Source organism: Odocoileus virginianus, chromosome 7, assembly GCF_023699985.2.
Source record: "Odocoileus virginianus isolate 20LAN1187 ecotype Illinois chromosome 7, Ovbor_1.2, whole genome shotgun sequence".
NCBI lineage: Eukaryota > Metazoa > Chordata > Mammalia > Artiodactyla > Cervidae > Odocoileus > Odocoileus virginianus.
The window spans coordinates 49,251,344-49,271,131 of NC_069680.1; the positions used below are offsets into that span (position 1 = coordinate 49,251,344).

The 19,788-nt window shown below is 41.7% G+C and overlaps 1 protein-coding gene across 1 annotated transcript; it reads left to right on the plus strand.

Annotated features, from left to right (window-relative positions):
- The first annotated feature begins 5,826 nt into the window (after positions 1 to 5,826).
- Positions 5,827 to 19,347, plus strand: LOC139035890 (pyruvate dehydrogenase E1 component subunit beta, mitochondrial-like). The gene is given in 5 exon segments (XM_070469835.1): positions 5,827 to 6,123; positions 15,253 to 15,366; positions 16,207 to 16,274; positions 18,652 to 18,826; positions 18,829 to 19,347. Coding segments are annotated over 5 exon segments (1,143 nt in total). The 3' UTR covers positions 19,318 to 19,347.
- Positions 19,348 to 19,788: the final 441 nt, after the last annotated feature.

Genomic DNA, 19,788 nt, shown 5'->3' on the forward strand with positions numbered 1-19,788 from the left:
AAACAAGGTGTCAATAATAATAAATGGCAACAAATACATATCTATCAATAATTACCTTAAATGTGAATGGACTAAATGTCCCAATCAAAAGACACAGAGTGGCAGACTGGGTTAAAAATTGAGAGCCTATAATACGCTGCCTACAAGAGGTCCCCTTCAGGAAAAAGGACATACATAGACTGAAAGTTAGCAGCGGAAAATTTTTTTATGCAAATTAAACTGAAAAGAAAGCATGGGTCACATATTCATATTAGACAAAATGCACTTTAAAACAAAGGTTAAAGAGAAAAGATACTATATAATGATAAAAAGGATCAATACAGGAAAAGATATTACACTCATCCACATATATGTGCGCAATATCAGTTCAGTCAATCAGTCATGTCCAACACTTTGTGACAGCATGGACTACAGCATGCCATGCTTCCCTGTCCATCACCAACTTCTGGAGCATGCTCAAACTCATGTCCATCGAGTTGTGATGCTATCCACCCATCTCATCCTGTCGTCCCCTTCTCCTTTGCCTTCAACCTTTCCCAGCATCACAGTCTTTTCCAAGGAGTCAGTTATTTGCATCAGGTGGCCAAAGTATTAGAGTTTCAGCTTCAGCATCAGTCCTTCCAATGAATTTGCAGGACTGATTTCCTTTAGGGTTCACTGCTTTGATCTCCTTGCAGTCCAAGGGACTCTCCAGAGTCTTCTCCAACACCGCAGTTCAAAAGCACCAATTTTTCGGTGCTCAGTCTTCTTTATAGTCCAATCCTCACACCCATACATGACTACTGAAAAAACCATCACTTTGACCAGACAGACATTTCTCGGCAAAGTAATGTCTCTGCTTTTTAATATACTATATAGTTTTGTCATAGCTTTTCTTCCAAGGAGCAAGAATCTTGTAATTTCATGGCTGAAGTCACCATCTGCAGTGATTTTTGAGCCCCCCAAAATTAAGTCTGTCACTGTTTCCATTGTTTCCCTATCTATTTGCCATGAAGTGATGGGACCAGATGCCATGATCTTAATTTTTTGAATGTTGAGTTTTAAGCCAACTTTTCCACTGTCCTCTTTCACTTTCATCAAGAGGCTCTTCAGTTCCTCTTCTCTTTCTGTCATAAGGGTGGTGTACATCTGCATAGCTGAGGTTATTGATGTTTCTCCCAATGATCCTGATTCCAGTTTGTGCTTCATCCAGCCTGGCAGTTCATATATATACTCTGCATATAAGTTAAATAAGCTGGGTGATAATACACAGCCTTGGCATACTCCTTTCCCAATTTGGAACGAGTCCATTATTCCATGTCTGTTCTAAATGTTGCTTCTTGACCTGCATACAGGTTTCTCAGGAGGCAGGTCAGGTGGACTGGTATTCCCATCTTTTTAAGAATTTTCCACAGTTCGTTGTGATCCACACAGTCAAAGATTTTGGCGTAGTCAATGAAGCAGAAGTAGATGTTTTTCTGGAACTCTCTTGATTTTTCTATGATCTAATGGATGTTAGCAATTTGATCTCTGGTTCTTTACCTTTTCTAAATCCAGCTTGAACATCTGCAAGTTCTTGGTTTATGTACTATTGAAGCCTAGCTTGGAGAATTTTGAGCATTACTCTGCTAGCGTGTGAGATGAGTGCAATTATGCAGTAGTTTGAACATTCTTTGGCATTGCCTTTCTTTGGGATTGGAATGAAAACTGACCATTTTCCAGTCCTGTGGCCACTTCTGAGATTTCCCAATTGCTGGCATATAGATTGAAGCACTTTCACAGAATCATCTTTTAGGATTTGAAATAGCTCAGCTGGAATTCCATCACCTCCACTAGCTTTGCTTCCTAAGGCCCCTTTGAATTCGGATTCCAGGATGTCTGGCTCTAAGTGAGTGATCATACCATCATGATTATCTGAGGCATTTGGACCTTTTTTGTACAGTTCTTCTGTGTCTTCTTGCCACCTCTTCTTAATATCTTTTGCTTCTTTTAGGTCCACACCATTTCTGTCCTTTATTGTGCCCACCTGTGCATGAAGTGTTGCCTTGGTATCTCTGATTTTCTTGAAGAGATCTCTAGTCTTTCCCATTCTATTGTTTCCCTCTATTTCTTTGCATTGATCCCTTAGGAAGGCTTTCTTATCTTTCCCTGATATTCTTTGGAACTCTGTATTCAGATGGGTATATCTTTCCTTTTCTCCTTTGCTTTTGGCTTCTCTTCTTTTCTCAGCTATTTGTAAGGCCTCCTCAGACAACCATTTTGCCTTTTTGCATTTCTTTTTCTTGAGGATGGTTTTGATCACAGCCTCCTGTACAACATTACAAACCTCTGTCCATAGTTCTTCAGGCACTCTATCAGATTTAATCCCTTGAATCTATTTGCCACTTCCACTGTATAATTGAAAGGCATGATTAAGTCATACCTGAATGGTCTAGTGGTCTTCCCTACTGGAGTGGGTAGCCATTCCCTTCTTCAGAGGATCTTCCCAACCCAGGGATCAAACCCAGGTCTTCTGCATTGCAGGCAGATTCTTTATCAGCTGAGCTACCAGGGAAGCCCATGTACCCAATATAGGAGCACCCAAATACATAAAACAAATACTAATAGACATAATGGGATAAACTTATGGGAATATAATAATGGTAGGAGATTTTAAGAACCCACTCACATCAATGGGCAGATTGAGACAGAAAATGAATTCAGCAACAGAAATCCTAAATGGTAACAATAGAACAGTTAGACTTCACTGATATTTTCTGGATATTACATCCAAAAAGCACAGGATACACACTCAGATATTACATTCTAAAGAGCAGGATACACATTCTTTTCAAGTGCACAAAGATATTTTATCTAGAACCAACTAAATACTAAGGCACAATATTCAGTTCAGTTGCTCAGTCATGTATGACTATTTGCAACCCCACGGACTGCAGCACCCCAGGCTTCCCTGTCCATCACCAACTCCCAGAGTTTGCTCAAACTCATGTCCACTGAGTCGATGATACCATACAACCATCTCATCCTTTGTTGTCCCCTTCTCCTCCTGCCGTCAATCTTTCCCAGCATATGGGTGTTTTCTAAGGAGTCAGTTCTTCACATCAGGTGGCCAAAGTACTGGAGTTTCAGTTTCAGCATCAGTCCTTCCAATGAATATGCAGGGCTGATTTCCTTTAGGATTGGCTGGTTTGACCTCCTTACTGTCCAAGGGACTCTCAAGGGAATTTTCCAATACCACAGTTCAAAGGGTAAATTTTTCAGAGTTCCTCTTTATGGTCCTACTCTCACATCCATACATGACTACTGGTAAAACCATAGCTTTGACTTTATGGACCGTTGTTGGAAAGCAATGTTTCTGGTTTTTAACATGCTGTCTATGTTTGTTATAGCTTTTCTTCCAAGAAGTAAGCATCTTTTAATTTCCAAGCACAAAATAAGCCTCAATGAATTAAAGAGGACAGAAAATATTTCAAGCATCTTTTCTGAACACAACTATATGAAAGGAAAAAAAACAACCACAGAAAAAGAAAAGAAAAAAAAAATTACATGGAGACTAAATAACATGCTACTAAAAACCCATAGGGTCAACAATGAAATCAAAGAAGAAATTTAAAAATACCTTGCGGCAAATGACAATGAAACAAAACTTCACAAAATCTATGGGATATAGCAAAAGCAGTTCTTAGTGGGAAGCTTATATTGATACATATAATACATAGTGATACATAGGACTTCTTTAACAAACAAGAAAAATCTCAAATAAACATCCTAACCTACCAGGTAAAAAATTATAAAAAGTAGAACAAACAAAACCTAAGTTCAGTAGAGGGAAGGAAATATTAAAGATCAGAGACTACATAAGTAACATGGAGATTAAAAAACAAAAGAAAAAATCAATAAAATCAAGAGCTGGTTATTTTAAACAGTAAACAAAATTGGTAAACCTGTGACCAGGCTCACCAAGAAGAAAAGAGGGAAGACCCAAATGAACAAAGTAAGGAGAAACAGGAGAAATCAGAAATGATACCACAGAAATACAAAAAATCATAACAGAATACTATGAACAATTATACACCAACATTCAACAACCTAAAAAAGATGGACAAGTTTCTATAAACTTCCATCATTGTTCTTCAGTTGCTAAGTTGTATCCAATTCTTTTGTGACCCTATGGACTGTAGCCCACCAGGCTCCTCTATCCATGGGATTTCCCAGGCAAGAATATTGAAGTGGGTTGCCATTTATATATATCACCAAAAGTGAATCAAGCAGAAATAAATAACTTGAACAGATTGATCACTAGAAGTGAAAGACAATCTATAATAAGAAAAACAAACAAATGAAAAAATCTCCCTAGAAATCCAGGCCCACATAGCTTCACAGGTGAATTCTACCAAACACACAAAAAACTTCCAAAAGACTGAAGAAAGAGGGAATGCTCCCAAAGACATTCTACGAAGCCATCACCCTGATATCAAAACCAGACAAGTACACCACCAAAAAAGATAATTATAGGCCAATATCTTTGATGAATATATATGCAAAACTTCTTAACAAACTATTAGCAGGCTGAATTCAACAACACATAAAAAAGATCATATAACCACAACTAAGAAAGACTCATCCTAAACTCAAGGGTGGTTCAACATAAGGAAATAAATCAATGTGATACACCACATAAAAGAAAAAAACAAAAACCATGTGATCATCTCAATAGATGCAGGGATAGCACTTGACTAAATTCAACACCCATTCATGATAAAAACTGTTACCAAAGTGGGTATATACAAGGGATATATCTCAATATAATAAAAACTATTTATGACAAGGCCAATATAATACACAATGGTAAAAACTTGAAAGCCTTTCTGCTAAAATCTGGAACAAGACAAGGATGCCTACTCTCACCTCTTCTATTCAACATGGTATTGGAAACCCTAGTCACAGCAATCAGACAAGAAATATAATGTATCCAGAATTGAAGGGAAAAGGTAAAATTATCATTATATGCAGATTATGTGAGACAGTATATTGAAAACCCTAAAATGCCACACAAACTACTAGAATTGAAAAAAAAAAAACAGCAAGGTAATAGGATACATCTTTAACATAAATAAGTTAGTTTCATCTCTCTATACTAACAAAAAAAGATCAGAAAGGAAATGTAAGAAAAATAACTTTTAAGATCACACCCCTCAAAATAAAATACTTAGGAAAAAACCTGATCAAGGAGGTGATAGATTTATATGCTGAGAACCATGAAACATTAGTTAAGGAAACTGAAGATGATTCAAAGAAATAGAAAGATAATCCATGCCCTAGGATTGGAAGAATTCATATTGTTAAAATGGCCATCCTACCCAAAGCCATCTACAAAGTTACCATGAGCCCTTTCAGACAACCCTTGACATTTTTCAGAGAGCTAGAACAAATAATCCTAAAATTTATATGAAACCATTAAAGACCCAGAATTGCCAAATTAATCCTGAAAAGAAAGCACAAAGCAGAAGGCTTGTGCCTTCAGACAATACTACAAAGCTACAATAATCAAAACAGCATGATACTGACACAAAAAGAGACATATGAATCAATGGCAAAGAATACTGAGCCCATAAGTAAACTCACACACCTACAGTCAATTAATATTTGACAAATGCTGCAAGAATACACAATGGGAAAAACAGTCTCTTTAGCAAATGTTGTTGGGAAAGTTGGAGTGCCACATGTAAATCAATGAAGTTAAAACACACCCTCTAAAATGAGCTTAAAGGACTTAAAGACATAACACCAAAATTTCTAGAAGAGATGAGGTAAAACATCCTCTGCTGTGATGGACCGCACAGAAGCATGGAGGTGAGGAGCTACCCCTTGCCCAAGGTCAGGGGTGGTGACCGAGAGCACCAGGCTGTGACAGCTCAGGAGCGGTGCAGAGGAACTTCCCCATGTCCGAGGTCAGGGGCAGCGGCCGAGAGGAGCAACCCCACCTCAAAGGAGCGGCTGCTGCAGGGGTGCAGGAGGGCCAAGAGGAGCTACTCCACTTTCAAGGTCAGGAGGGGCAGTAGGGAGAAGATACCCCTTGTCCAAAGTAAGGAGCAGCGGCTGCGCTTTTCTGGAGCAGCCGTGAAGAGATACCCCATGTCCAAGGTAAGAGAAACCCAAGTAAGACGGTAGGTGTTGCGAGAGGGCATCAGAGGGCAGACACACTAAAACCATAACCACAGAAAACTAGCCAATCTGATCACAGGACCACAGTCTTGTCTAACTCAATGAAGCTAAGCCATGCTGTGTGGGGCCACTCAAAATGGTCAGGTCATGGTGGAGAGGTCTGACAGAATGTGGTCCACTGGAGAAGGGAATGGCAAACCACTTCAGAATTCTTGCCTTGAGAACCCCATGAACAGTAGGAAAAGGCAAATTGATAGAAAACTGAAAGAGGAACTCCCCAGGTCAGTAGGTGCCCAATATGCAAATAGAGATCAGTGGAGAAATAAATCCAGAAAGAATGAAGGGATGGAGCCAAAGCAAAAACAATATTCAGTTGTGGATGTGACTGGTGATAGAAGCAAGGTTCGATGCTGTAAAGAGCAATATTGCATAGGAACCTGGAATGTTAGGTCCATGAATCAAGGCAAATTGGAAGTGGTCAAACAGGAGATGGCAAGAGTGAACATTGACATTCTAGGAATCAGTGAACTAAAATGGACTGGACTGGGTGAATTTAACTCAGATGACCATTATATCTTCTACTGTGGGCAGGAATCCCTTAGAAGAAATGCAGTAGCCATCATGGTCAACAAAAGAGTCCAAAATTCAGCACTTGGATGCAATCTCAAAAATAACAGAATGATTTCCATTTGTTTCCAAGGCAAACCATTCAATGTCACAGTAATCCAAGCCTATGGCCCAACCAATAACACTGAAGAAGCTGAAGTTGAACGGTTCTATGAAGACCTACAAGACCTTTTAGAACTAACACCACAGAAAGATGTCCTTCTCATTATAGGGGACTGGAATGCAAAAGTAGGAAGTCAAGAAACACCTGGAGTAACAGGCAAATTTGGCCTTGGAGTATGGAATGAATCAGGGCAAAGGCTAATAGAGTTTTGCCAAGAGAACACATTGGTCATAGCAAACACACTCTTCCAACAACAAAAGAGAAGAATCTACACATGGACATCACCAGATGATTGACACTGAAATCAGATTGATTATATTCTATGCAGTCAAAAATGGAGAAGCTCTATATAGTCAGCAAAAACAAGACCATCAGCTGATTGTGACTCAGATCATGAACTCCTTATTGCCAAATTGAGACTTAAACTGAAGAAAGTAAGGAAAACCACTAGACCATTCAGGTATGACCTAAATCAAATCCCTTATGACTATACAGTGGAAGTGAGAAATAGATTTAAGGGACTAGATCTGATAGACAGAGAGCCTGATGAACTATGGACGGAGGTTTGTGTCATTGTACAGGAGACAGGGATCAAGACCGTCCCCATGGAAAAGAAATGCAAAAAGGCAAAATGGTTGTCTGAGAAGGCCTTACAAATCTGTGAAAAGAAGAGAAGCAAAAAGCAAAGGAGAAAAGAAAAGATATTCCCATTTGAATGCAGAGTTCCAAAGAATAGCCAGGAGAGATAAGAAAGCCTTCCTCAGCGATCAATGCAAAGAAATAGAGGAAAACAACAGAATGGGAAAGACTAGAGATCTCTTCAAGAAAATTAGAGATACCAAGGGAACATTTCATGCAAAGATGGGCTCAATAAAGGACAGAAATGGTATGGACCTAACAGAAGCAAAAGATATTAAGAAGAGGTGGCAAGAAGACACATAAGACATGTAGGAAAAAGATCTTTACGATCCAGATAATCACAAAGGTGTGATCACTCACCTAGAGCCAGACATCCTGGAATGTGAAGTCAAGTGGACCTCATGAAGCATCACTACGAACAAAGCTAATAGAGGTGATGGAATTCCAGTTGTGTTATTTCAAATCCTAAAAGATGATGCTGTGAAAGTGCTGCACTCAATATGCCAGCAAATTTGGGAAACTCAGCAGTGACCACAGGACTGGAAAAGGTCGGTTTTCATTCCAATCCCAAAGAAAGGCAATGCCAAAGAATGTTCAAACTACCGCATAATTGTACTCATCTCACAGGCTAGTAAAGTAATGCTCAAAATTCTCCAAGCCAGGCTTCAGCAATGCATGAACCAAGAAGTTCCAGATGTTCAAGCTGGTTTTAGAAGAGGAAGAGGAACCAGAGATCAAATTGCCAACATCTGCTAGATCATCAAAAAAGCAAGAGAGTTCCAGAAAAACATCTATTTCTCCTTTATTGACTACACCAAAGTCTTTGACTATGTGAATCACAACAAACTGTGGAAAATTCTTAAAGAAATGGAAATGCCAGACCACCTGACCTGCCTCTTGAGAAACCTGTATGCAGGTCAGGAAGCAACAGTTAGAACTGGACAGGGAACAACAGACTGGTTCCAAATAGGAAAAGGAGTATGTCAAGGCTGTATATTGTCACCCGGCTGCTTTAACTTATGTGCAGAGTACATCATGCAAATTGCTGGGCTGGATGAAGCACAAGCTGGAATCAAGACTGCTGGGAGAAATATCAATAACCTCAGATATGTAGATGACATCACCCTTATGGCAGAAAGTGAAGAAGAACTAAAGAGCCTCTTGATGAAAGTGAAAGAGGAGAGTGAAGTAGTTGGCTTAAAGCTCAACATTCAGAAAACTAAGATCATGGCATCCAGTCCCATCACTTCATGGCAAATAGATGGGGAAACAGTGGAAACAATGGCAGACTTTTTTGGGGAGGGGGGCTCCAAAATCACTGTAGATGGTGACTGTAGCCATGAAATTAAAAATCGCTTACTCCTTGGATGGAAAGTTATGACCAACGTAGACAGCACATTAAAAAGCAGAGACATTACTTTGCCAACAAAGGTCCATCTGGTCAAGGCTATGGCTTTTCCAGTGGTCATGTATGGATGTGAGAGTTGGACTACAGAGAAAGTTGAGCACTGAAAAATTGGTGCTTTTGAACTATGGTGTTGGAGAAGACTCTTGAGAGTCCCTTGGACTGCAAGGAGATCCAACCAGTCCATCCTAAAGGAGATCTGTCCTGGGTGTTCATTGGAAGGACTGATGCTGAAGCTGAAACTGCAATACTTGGCCACCTGATGCAAAGAGCTGACTCATTTGAAAAGACCCTAATGTGGGGAAAGATTAATGGTGGGAGGAGAAGGGGATGACAGAGGATGAGATGGTTGGAATGGCATCACTGACTCAATGGACATGAGTTTGAGTAAACTCCAGGAGTTGCTGATGGACAGGGAGGCCTGGCGTGCTGCAGTCCATGGGGTTGCAAAGAGTGAGACATGACTGAGCAACTGAACTGAACTGAGTCAATCGTAAAAGCTTTTGCAGAAAAAAGGAACCCATAAAAAAGAAATGAAAAGACAACCTACCAAATGAGATAATTTGCAAATGCTGAAACTAACAAGGGATTACTTCCAAAATATACAAACAGGTCATACAACTCAGCAAGAAAAATATAAACAGCCAAATCAAAAACGAGAGGACCTAAATAGACACTTCTCTAAAGAAGACATCCAAATGGCCAACAGGCACATGAAAAGATGCTCGACATCACTAATTTTTAGAGAAATACACGTCAAATGTACAGTGAGGTTCCATCTCACACCAGTCAGAATGGCTAATATTAAAAAGTCCTTACATGACAAATGCTGGAGAGAATGTGGAATGTCTATAAGTAATATACAACAAGTCTACAAATAACAAACGCTGAAGAGGATTTCCACTGTTGGTAGAAACATAAGTTGGTGCAGCCACTGTGGAAAACAGTATGGAGGTTTCACAAAAAAACTAAAAATAGAACTACCATATACCATATTAACCAAGTGTGTGTGTGTGTGTGTGTGTATAACCACTATACATGCACCTCAATGTTCATATCAACATTATTTACAATTACCGAGGTATGAAAGCACCCTAAATGTCCATCAAAAAATGAATGAACAAAGAAGGTGTGGTACATATATACCATAGAATACTACTCGGTCATTTAAAAAAAGAATGAAATTTTGTCAACTGCCACAACATGGATGAGCTTGGAGGCATTATGCTAAGTGAATTAAGACAAAGAAAGACAAATATTGAATGATATGAATGATATCACTTATATGTGGGATATATAAAATAAAACAGTGACTACAATATAAAAGAAGATAACTCACAGATACAGAGAACAAACTACAGTGGTTACCAGTGGGGAGAGGTAAGGCAAGACAGGAATAATGGGGGAAAGGGGTTATTGTGGTAGTATATGACATCATGCATATGAAAGTTTTGAAAATTGTAGAGCACTATAGAATTTGAAGAATCATTCAGTAAAAAAATATTTTTAAAGGAAAATGTGTTTTTACCTACATTGGAGTATTATTCAGCTCAAAAGAAAGAAATATTATCATATTAGACAACATCGATGAATCTCGAGGACATTATGCCAATTGAAACAAGGTAGTCACAAAAAGACATATTATAAGATTCTGCTCTCACTGTAAAAGTGTGAATGCGAAGTGAAAGTCGCTCAGTCATGTCCAACTCTTTGCGACCCCACGGAGTCCACAGAATTCTCCAGGACAGAATACTGGAGTGGGCAGCCATTCACTTCTCCTGGGGATCTTCTCAACCCAGGAATTGAACCCAGGTCTCCTGCGTTGCAGGTGGATTCTTTACCAGCTGAGCCACCAGGGAAGCCCAAGAACACTGGAGTGGGTAGCTTATCCCTTCTCCAGGGAATCTTCCTGACCCAGGAATCGAACCAGGGTCTCCTGCATTGCAGGCAGATTGTTTACCAACTGAGCTATCGGGAAAATAATCAGTCTCATATAAAAATAAATAATGGTTGCCAGGGATTGATAGGAGAGGGAAACGGGAAATTTCAATTGGTACAGAGTTTTCAGTTTTGCAGAATGAAAAAATTTCTAGAGATTTGTTGTACAACAATGTGAATATAGTAAGCCCCATATAACTACACACTGAAAAATGCTTAAGATAGTAAATTTTGTTATTTTCTTTAACGACAATTTTCTTTTACTGTAGTTGATTTACAATATTGTGTTAGTTTTAAGTGTACAACTTCAGATTTACCATAACATTAAAAAAAAATCCCTGTTTTTTCTTCCTTGACGTGTGTTGAGTTTCTTTCTGGCTGATAATAGCTCCATTTGATCCTCTTGAGGCTTTGCTTTAGGCTTCATTAGAACATGTCTAAAGGAAACTCCTGCTCCATGGCAAGAGTAGATGAAAGCCCTAATATGTGGTTTTCTTAGCATATGAATTGAATTCCCAATACCCAGTGTATTCATTCAGAACAAGGTCCCATTACTCTGCCTCAGTGGACCTTTAATGATTCTCAACACTATTCACCTTTAAAATCTCTATCCATCTCACAGCCCATAAGGAATTCACTTCTGAGTTGCATGGAGTCTTGGACCTGAGTGGAGAGCCAGTGGCTGAAAAAAAAAAACTTTGGTAAAGATCTCTGACGTTTCATCTTTAAATTGCTATGTTCTCTCTATTAACTTACTTCACAAATTCCATCCACCACAAATCTCTAAACTGTTACTGTGGACACTATTGATCTCTGTTTGTTTTCTATCTCATTGTGCTATGGTTTGGAAAGTGCTCATGATCAGAAAGCCAGGATAAATGAGTTGTTCAGCTCATTTCTTTTTAACGATAGGAGTCCTGTACATCTACTGTTGAATGCCTGAAAAGAGCTGCTGACCATTACTTTTTGACTTTCACATTTGTTTGTGGCTGAAGGATAAGTCTGACAGTCATGTCAGGGGAGTTTGTAATTTCCTCAGTTCTGTCTCAACACAATAAAAATTTGAAGCGATGGATGGACTAGTGTTACAGCCGCGTGTAATTTCCTCCATCAGACCAGTGTTACAGCTCTCTATTACAACTCAGTTTTATTTAGAAAGCAGAGGAAAATAAATCCCTGAGGTGTAAAGGTGGGCCAACCCAAAAGACACGAAGAGAAGAGAAGTTCTTGACCTAATTTTGGCTCCTCTTTTTATGTTTTTTCTTCTCCCCCTGAGCCTGCCCTATGTAAGCTGGGTTAGCCAGGAAGGCTGTTTGTTTTACCTCAGGTTCTCACTCAGGCCCTCAGACCTTCCTTTGTTCTATTTTTGCGGGCTTTTCCCTTCTTGTCTTTTAACCACTGCCATTTTGGACTCCTTTTTCCTATTCTAATTACCTAACATTCCCCCCTCAAGAGATGGGAGGCCCAGTTCTTTGGGAATAGGGGTGTCGAGTCTCTCTGGCTACTCCCTGCTGAACGGGGATGGCAAGGGGCATTGGGCCTCCCTCTCTTGCTAGTCTCAAGCCTCAGAGTCCTTATAGCAGTGTCCATCTAAGGGTGAGTGATATTTTCCGATGGTCAGCTGTAGTTTTATATATCCTTGTTGAACTAGCACTGCATATTGTAGCTTGTTGACCTGGGCAGAAACAAAACAGGTTTGACAATTGATTATACACGGAACAATCATAAGCAGCATCATTATGGTAGTAACAGGGATTAGTAGGAGCATTCGCCAACTCCAAATTCCCCCTCACCAGCAGAAGGATCCCCCAAAGAGAGACTGTAGCCACCCCAAGAACTCTCCAGCTTATTCTTTGAGATCCTGTAGGGTCTGAATGTTTTTCTTGAGGACTGTGAGACTTTAACTTATTTGGAGGTATTTACCCAGAAACAACACATCTCATTCAAGATGGCTCAAGTCCCTCCTTGTTCAGGGATCAGGAGATCTAGCTCTTGTCTGTTTTAGAGTACAACCCCTGCCAAGCTGTTGGCTCTTTAGAGCTGTCCTGAGAAATGTTATCCCCGGAAACTTAATTTGGGGTGTGTTCATTAGAATGGCACTCATTTGTAGTCCTGAAAAGTTATCTGAGATCTCCCAGGGGCTCACAGGTGTATTGAGTGTCCTCTTCTGTTTTCTTCCATGCTTGACTCATGAGTAGTGAATCCAGGAGTCATGTCCTGGTACCTTGACTGCTGTGGGGGTAGAAAGTATTACAGGGTAGGGGCCCTTCCATGTGGGCTGCAGTTGAGCCTTTGGGGACCCATCTTTCCAGACTTTAATTAAGACTTGAGTCCCTGGAGCATATAGTGGTGGCTCTTTAGAACCTTTTGGGTCCTGGTTGACACCCCACAAGTGTATATACTGTTGGAATTGCCCAATGGCCATGGTATAAGACTTGGGGGTCTGAGCCTCTGGATTTAGGAAGAGGTCACTGATATAAACCAAAGGTCTCCCATATAGCATCTCATAAGGGCTAAGACCAACCTGTTCCTTAGGGGCAGTACAGGTGCAGAGAAGAACTATTGGTAAAGTCTCCTTCCATTCTAGGGAGGTCTCCTGGGTTATCTTTGTTATCTGTGATTTTAATTGGTTGGCTCTTTCTACTTTTCCTGAAGACTGAGGCCTCCAGGCACAATGGAGATAATAAGTAATGCCCAATGCTTTAGTGGCCCCTTGGGTGACCTTAGAAGTAAATGATGTCCCACTGTCACTTTGTAATGACCTGGGAAGACCAAATATTGGAATTATTTCATGGAGCAGTTTTTTTTTTTTACCACCTCCTCAGTCTTCTCATTCTGGGTGTGAAAGCCTTCAATCCATCCTGTGAGTGTATCTATCATGACTAATAGGTATTTATACCCTTGAGAAACTGGCATCTGGATGAAGTCCATCTGCCAGTCCTCTCCTGGGTAGGTCCCATGTCATATGATGGGCTGCACCAGCTGGGGTCTTAGAGCTCCTTGGGGGTCGTTTAATTGGCAAATGGGACAAGAGGAGACCGCTTGCCTTATAGTCATTTGGAGGCCTGTTCCTCTGAAGGACCTTTCTAGAAATCTTTGTAGGGCCTTTTCCTCTAAATGAGTGGTGGCATGAAAGGAGTTAACCAACTTCCATTGGAGGGTCCCAGGCAGAAAAAGAAGTCCCTCCTTTTGGAACCACCCCCATATGATCTTCTTGAAAGCCCTCAATCTTAGCCTTAAGAGTCTCATCTTCAGTATATAAAGGAGTTTCTGGCAAATTAGTCTGTGGAACTAAGAGGGCAACCCCATTAGGTCATTGTTCAATGCTGCTCTCTTAGCTGCCTGCTCAGCTGCTTGGTTCCCTCGTGCCACTTCCATTCTCCCTTTTTGGTGTCCTTTACAGTGGGACACTGAAACCTCAGTGGGCAGATGAACTGCCTCCAAGAGCCTAAAGATTTGATCACCATATTTGACTGGGGACCCTCAGGTGGACAAGTGGCCTCTTTCTTTCCAAATAGCAGCATGTGCATGTAGCACCAGAAAGGCATACTTGGAGTCAATGTAAATGGCTACTCTTTTTCCTTTTCCCAGCTCTAAAGCTTGAGTCAGGGCTGTGAGCTCAGCCAATTGGGCTGAAGCACCAGTGGCAAGGGTTTAGCCTCTATGGTTTCAAAACTGGAGACTACTGCATATCTGGGTCTTCCTTTTTCATCCAAGACAAAGCTGTTTCCATCAGTGTACCAGATTTCCTCAGGATTGGTCAGAGGATCTTCTGACAATCCCTCTCGGGGGTTTGTCCAGTGGTCCAAGGTTTCTAGGCAAGAGTGAAAGGGGCGAGAGCCCTCGGAGACAGGCAGGAGGGTGGCTGAGTTAAGAACCTCACAAGGGGATATAGTCAGGCCTGGATTTTCCATCAACACGACTTGATATCTGAGGGTTCTTTGATTAGACATCCATAAATGGCCTCTCCCATTTAGGAGTTATTTCACTCGGTGGCTGGTAAAAACAGTTAGTTTTCCCCCAAAAGATAGTTTTAAAGCATCTTCTATTAGGATTGCAATAGCTGCAAGATTTCAAAAGCAGGGATACCAGCCTCAGGCAGTTAGGTCAAGCCTCTGGGATAAGTAAGCTACAGGCTGGGGCTCAGGTCCCAAGCTTTAAGTTAATACTCCCAAGGCTAGTCCTTCTTTTTCATGGACATAAAGTTGTAATGCTTTTTCTGGGTTTGGCAATCTCAAGGTAGGTGCTTGAGTTAAGGCTTGTTTTAGTGTAGCCTCTTCCTTCTTTTGAGGAGTTCCCCATGTCAGTGGGATTGAATCACCCCATCTCTTCAAGCTTTCATATAAGGGATGGGCAATTAGACCATAATTGGATATCCAGATTCTATAATACCCAGTTAGCCCCAGGAAAGCTCGCAACTTTTTTCGAGTTGTGGGGAGGGCAACTGGAGGATTCCTTGTACTCGATCAGAGGACAGCTTCCTGGACCCATGGGTAATATGAACTTTCAGGTAAGTGACCTTTGTCATCATCGGTGCCTTAGCACAGGAGACTTTATATCCCCTCTCTGCCAAAAAGTTTAGAACCTGAACTGCATGTTGTTGGGCATTTTTCTCATCTGGAGAATAAATTTGTAGGTCATCTATGTATTGTAACATTTTCCAATTAGGTCCCAGGTCCACACCTAGGAGATTCCAGCTAAGAGCCTGCCCAAACGGGTGGGGGCTACCTCTGAACCCCTCAGGTAATATTGTCCAAGTCATCTGTTGGTATTTTTCTCCTGGAGCCTCCCACTCAAAGGCAAAGAGATACTGGGATTATTTAGCCAGTGGTATGCAAAAGAATGCATCTTTGAGATCCAAGACTGTAAACCTCTTGGCACTGGGTGGGATTTCTCCCAAGATTACTTAGGGATTGGGTACTGTAGGATGATTTTATGATCCAGAGATCTTGAACCATTCACCAGGTCCCATCTTTTTCTTTACAGGGAGGATAGGGGTGTTACACAGCAAATTGGCGGGGACCAATAGCCCACAGGCAAGGAATTTATTAGAGGCAGTAGTCCCTCCTGAGCTTTTCTTCTGAGGCGATATTGTTTCTGGTTTGGAAACCGAGGGGGATCTCAGAGGACAATGTGATGACCAGTTCAGCTTGGTGGGCTCATCCAGGAGTCCCCTGGTCCCACACCTGGGTTTAATTTTGTACTCCCATTGTTTTTTGTCCCTCTCTATTGGAGAGGGCGTAAGAGGGTGTCCTCAGCAGTAACCAGAAGCTATAGGGTTCTAGGGGCTGAAAAGCTTCCCATCACAAGGGTGGTCCCCAGTTTAGTGAGTATGTCTCTTCCCAATAAGGACACTCAGGGACCACCAGAAACTGGTGGAAAAATATTTGTCCATCCCAGCAACAAAGAAGTTCTTGGGTAAATCTTTTAGCAATTGTTTTTTTCTGTAGCATCCAAAATGATACAGCTTTGGGAGGAGAAGGCTTTGGAGTAGTAGATCAGGATAGAGTAGGTAGTCCCTGTGTCAACCAAGAAATTCTTGGACCTACCTGCCACATCCTGTTGCACCCTTGACTCCAGCCCCGTGATGGTTATCTGTGACAGGGGGGCTGGCTGGAGTGGGCCATTTCAGTCCTGTTCAACCATGATGAAGGAAGGCGTGGCACTTGATCTTGAGGCTCTTGGGTGCTGAGGGCAGAGTGCCATCCAATGTCCCAACTGATGGCATTTGTAGCAAGCTATTTTAGGAGACTTGTCGTGGTTTGGACACTTTGGCCCAATGTCCTGCCTGTCAACAGATTAGGCAATGTCCTTCAAAGACTCAGGTTTTGCCATGGGGCTTCCCTGGAGGGAGGCCAGCATCTGGGCATGCCTTGTCTCTTTCCTTTTCTCCCTTTCCTGAGCCTTGGCTTCACACTCCTGTTCTCTGTTATAAAATTGATGGCTGTCTGGGCCATCTCATCTAAAGAGGCAGCAGGGTTCTGCTGCTGTAGCTATTGTAACTTTATCCTGATGTCTGATGCACACTGGGGTAGGAATTTGTCCTTTAAAATCACCTGCCCCTTGTAAGAGTCTAAGTCCAGATCTGTAAACTTCTGGAGGGCCACTTTTAGCCTTTCCAGAAAGGCAATGTGGTTCTCATTGGACTCCTGAGTTATTGCTGAGACTGAGCATAGTCCCACAGCTAGGCTTCCTTCTATTTCCACGGGTGGGCTTCCTTTAGGGATGAGTCTTTCTGAAGCTTATCCTAGCCAGTACTGTTGCAACCTGAGAGCCAGGCCTGCCTGGGTCAGGGTGCAGATCCCCAGGCAGGCTGAGACATGACAACCTCTGGCATATTGAATCCCCGGGAAGGTCAAGGCAGGTTGGCCTCCTGAGAATTGGGTCCCTGGGCAGGTCGAGGCATGTTGACCTCCTGGAACCCCTGGACTGGCCAATCCCCAAGCAGGTTGAGGTGTGACAACCTTTCGAGGACCAGAATCCTAGGCAGGTCAACCTCATGGGACCCCCAGACTGGAGCTGGGCATCCCCAAGGTCTTCCGCGTGACTAGTGCTGGGTTGTAATCTTAACTCATTGCCAGTTTGTTCACCACAGATGGGAATAGATAGCATGATGTAAAGCAATCCAAGCTTGTACCCTGAGACTGGGAACCTGGAGAAATAGCCATAAGACTTATTCTCTTATTGCTCTGAGGGAATATAAGTCACTGATTTTCTCCCCTAGTCCTCCATAAGAGCAGGTTAGAGTGCCTCCAATGGTAAACATTTCACTGTCATAGACCCACTTTAGGTAATAACTTAAGTAACGACCAAAGAGTGGGTTATCTCGTCCTGTTAGGGGAGTTAGGAATATTTTAATAATAATAATAACTGGGATGGAGCAAAGTTGCCTACAATGGGGCAGAGTCCTGGCTGTAGGAGTTAGTAAGCAACTTAAGAACAAACTGATAAGAGGAAATAGACCAGATGGTCCATAAAAGTGGAGTGGAGATTTGATCTAGGGGTATGTTTGTAACTTTAGAAGAAGACTGGCAAGGATTTGGGCCCAACTCCCAAAGTGGCAAACATTATCCCTGGAAGCCAAACTGCCTTGAAGAGATGCCACCAACAGATGGACTTCTAGCAGGCATTGCGTATCTGTCACCACCCTAGCGGGTTCACTGAGAGATGCGGTTGTTGCACATGTTGTAGGAAACATGGAAGATGAAGGCCTGAATATCTAGAGGGATTGGATATTATACAGTATTTCTCTCACAAGGGCCAGCTATTTTCTGGTTATCCCTCCAGAAGATTGTAGAGACAACATTGTGGGCTCAGGAAAAGAGCATGAAACAGGAGGGAGGGGGGCAGGACACAACTTTTGAAAGAATGGCATAGCCCAAGGGCATAACATAAACAGATTAAAATCAGATGGGTCCAAGATGACAAGTCAAATTCAACTAAACCTTGATCCTCCATCTGCAAACAAAATGACACACCCAGAGACACCAGGACAGTTCCAAGCCACTGTCAAAAGACCTAAGAGTGGGTGTCTCCCTAATTGTTGGAATGATCTTCCCACTCATATGAAATCACCCAGCTTGCAAAAACTAACCACACCACATTCCATGGCCACTGCACACTCCTCTGTGATGGCCCACACCCTGTGGTGTGTGCTTCGCTCTGAATCCAAACAAACCCAGCTCTTACCTATTGCTGTATCTCTCACTAAATTTTTGCAATGAGACATTAAAGCCTGAGCTTCATTAGGTCCTGAAGCCAGACACCACAGGTTTTGGCTGGGCTCAAATCCCAGGAGAGAGGAGCTGAAGGATGGGAGGAAAAAGCAGTGGGAAAAACGTGCTGAGGAGCACTCACAGTGTTTTGCTGCCTGGTATGGGCATTGCCCAGGCTTAAAGGTGGTCAGCCCCTGGAGTTCAGAGGATGCAAAAGGGCTTATTAAATCAGCCATTCGGGATAATAACCCAGTCTGGTGGTGCTGGAGAATGAATTGATGTATGGAGTACCTTTTGAACTTCCTTCAGAAGCTCAGTCAAAAGATTTTCTGATCTCTATTGGAAAAGCCAAAATGGAAAGGCAAGGAACACACGTAACTATAGTTGCTTATTCAAGACCCGTGGGCCACTGCTTAGAAGCTGCAACAGTGCTGTCTAAAGAGGGAATTGAATGTGAGGTGATAAATTTGCGAACCATCAGGCCAATGGACATTGAAACAATAGAAGCCAGTGTCATGAAGACCAATCACCTTGTAACCGTGGAAGGAGGCTGGCCACAATTCAGAGTAGGAGCTGAAATCTGTGCCAGGATCATGGAAGGCCCCGCGTTCAATTTCCTGGATGCTCCTGCAGTTCCTGTCACTGGTGCCAATGTGCCTATGCCTTATGCAAAGATTCTAGAAGACAACTCTGTACCTCAGGTTAAAGACATCATATTTGCAATAAAGAAAACACTGAATATCTAGTTTGGACATGAAGTTCAGGTCATTGGAATTTACTTAAAATACTTGCTGACTCTTCATCTGGATTGTCCTATAAGACCTTTCAATTCATAAAGTTATCTCTAAAGCAACAACAGATTTTTTTTTTTTTTAACTGGGAAGAAGTTTAAATGTGTTTGTGGTAAAACTCTCCACTCTCCTAAGTTCCATGTTTTTTTTTGTCTGTTACAGTACCATGGTCTTTGAATAAGATTCATGTGCAATTTTACCCTCTCACTGTAAGAACACAGTGTAAATGTGGCAGAGTCCTGATGAAAGATATATCCAAAAAAGGATAACTTATATGTAAAAATAAAAGCATTTAACCTACATTTACTGTTAAGATTGTTTTGATAAGGAATAAAGAAATTCCTAACTATGAAAAAAAAAAAGAAAAACGTGCTGAGGAATCCCCTTCATAACCTACCAGATAATCTGCTAAATACCTGACCTGTG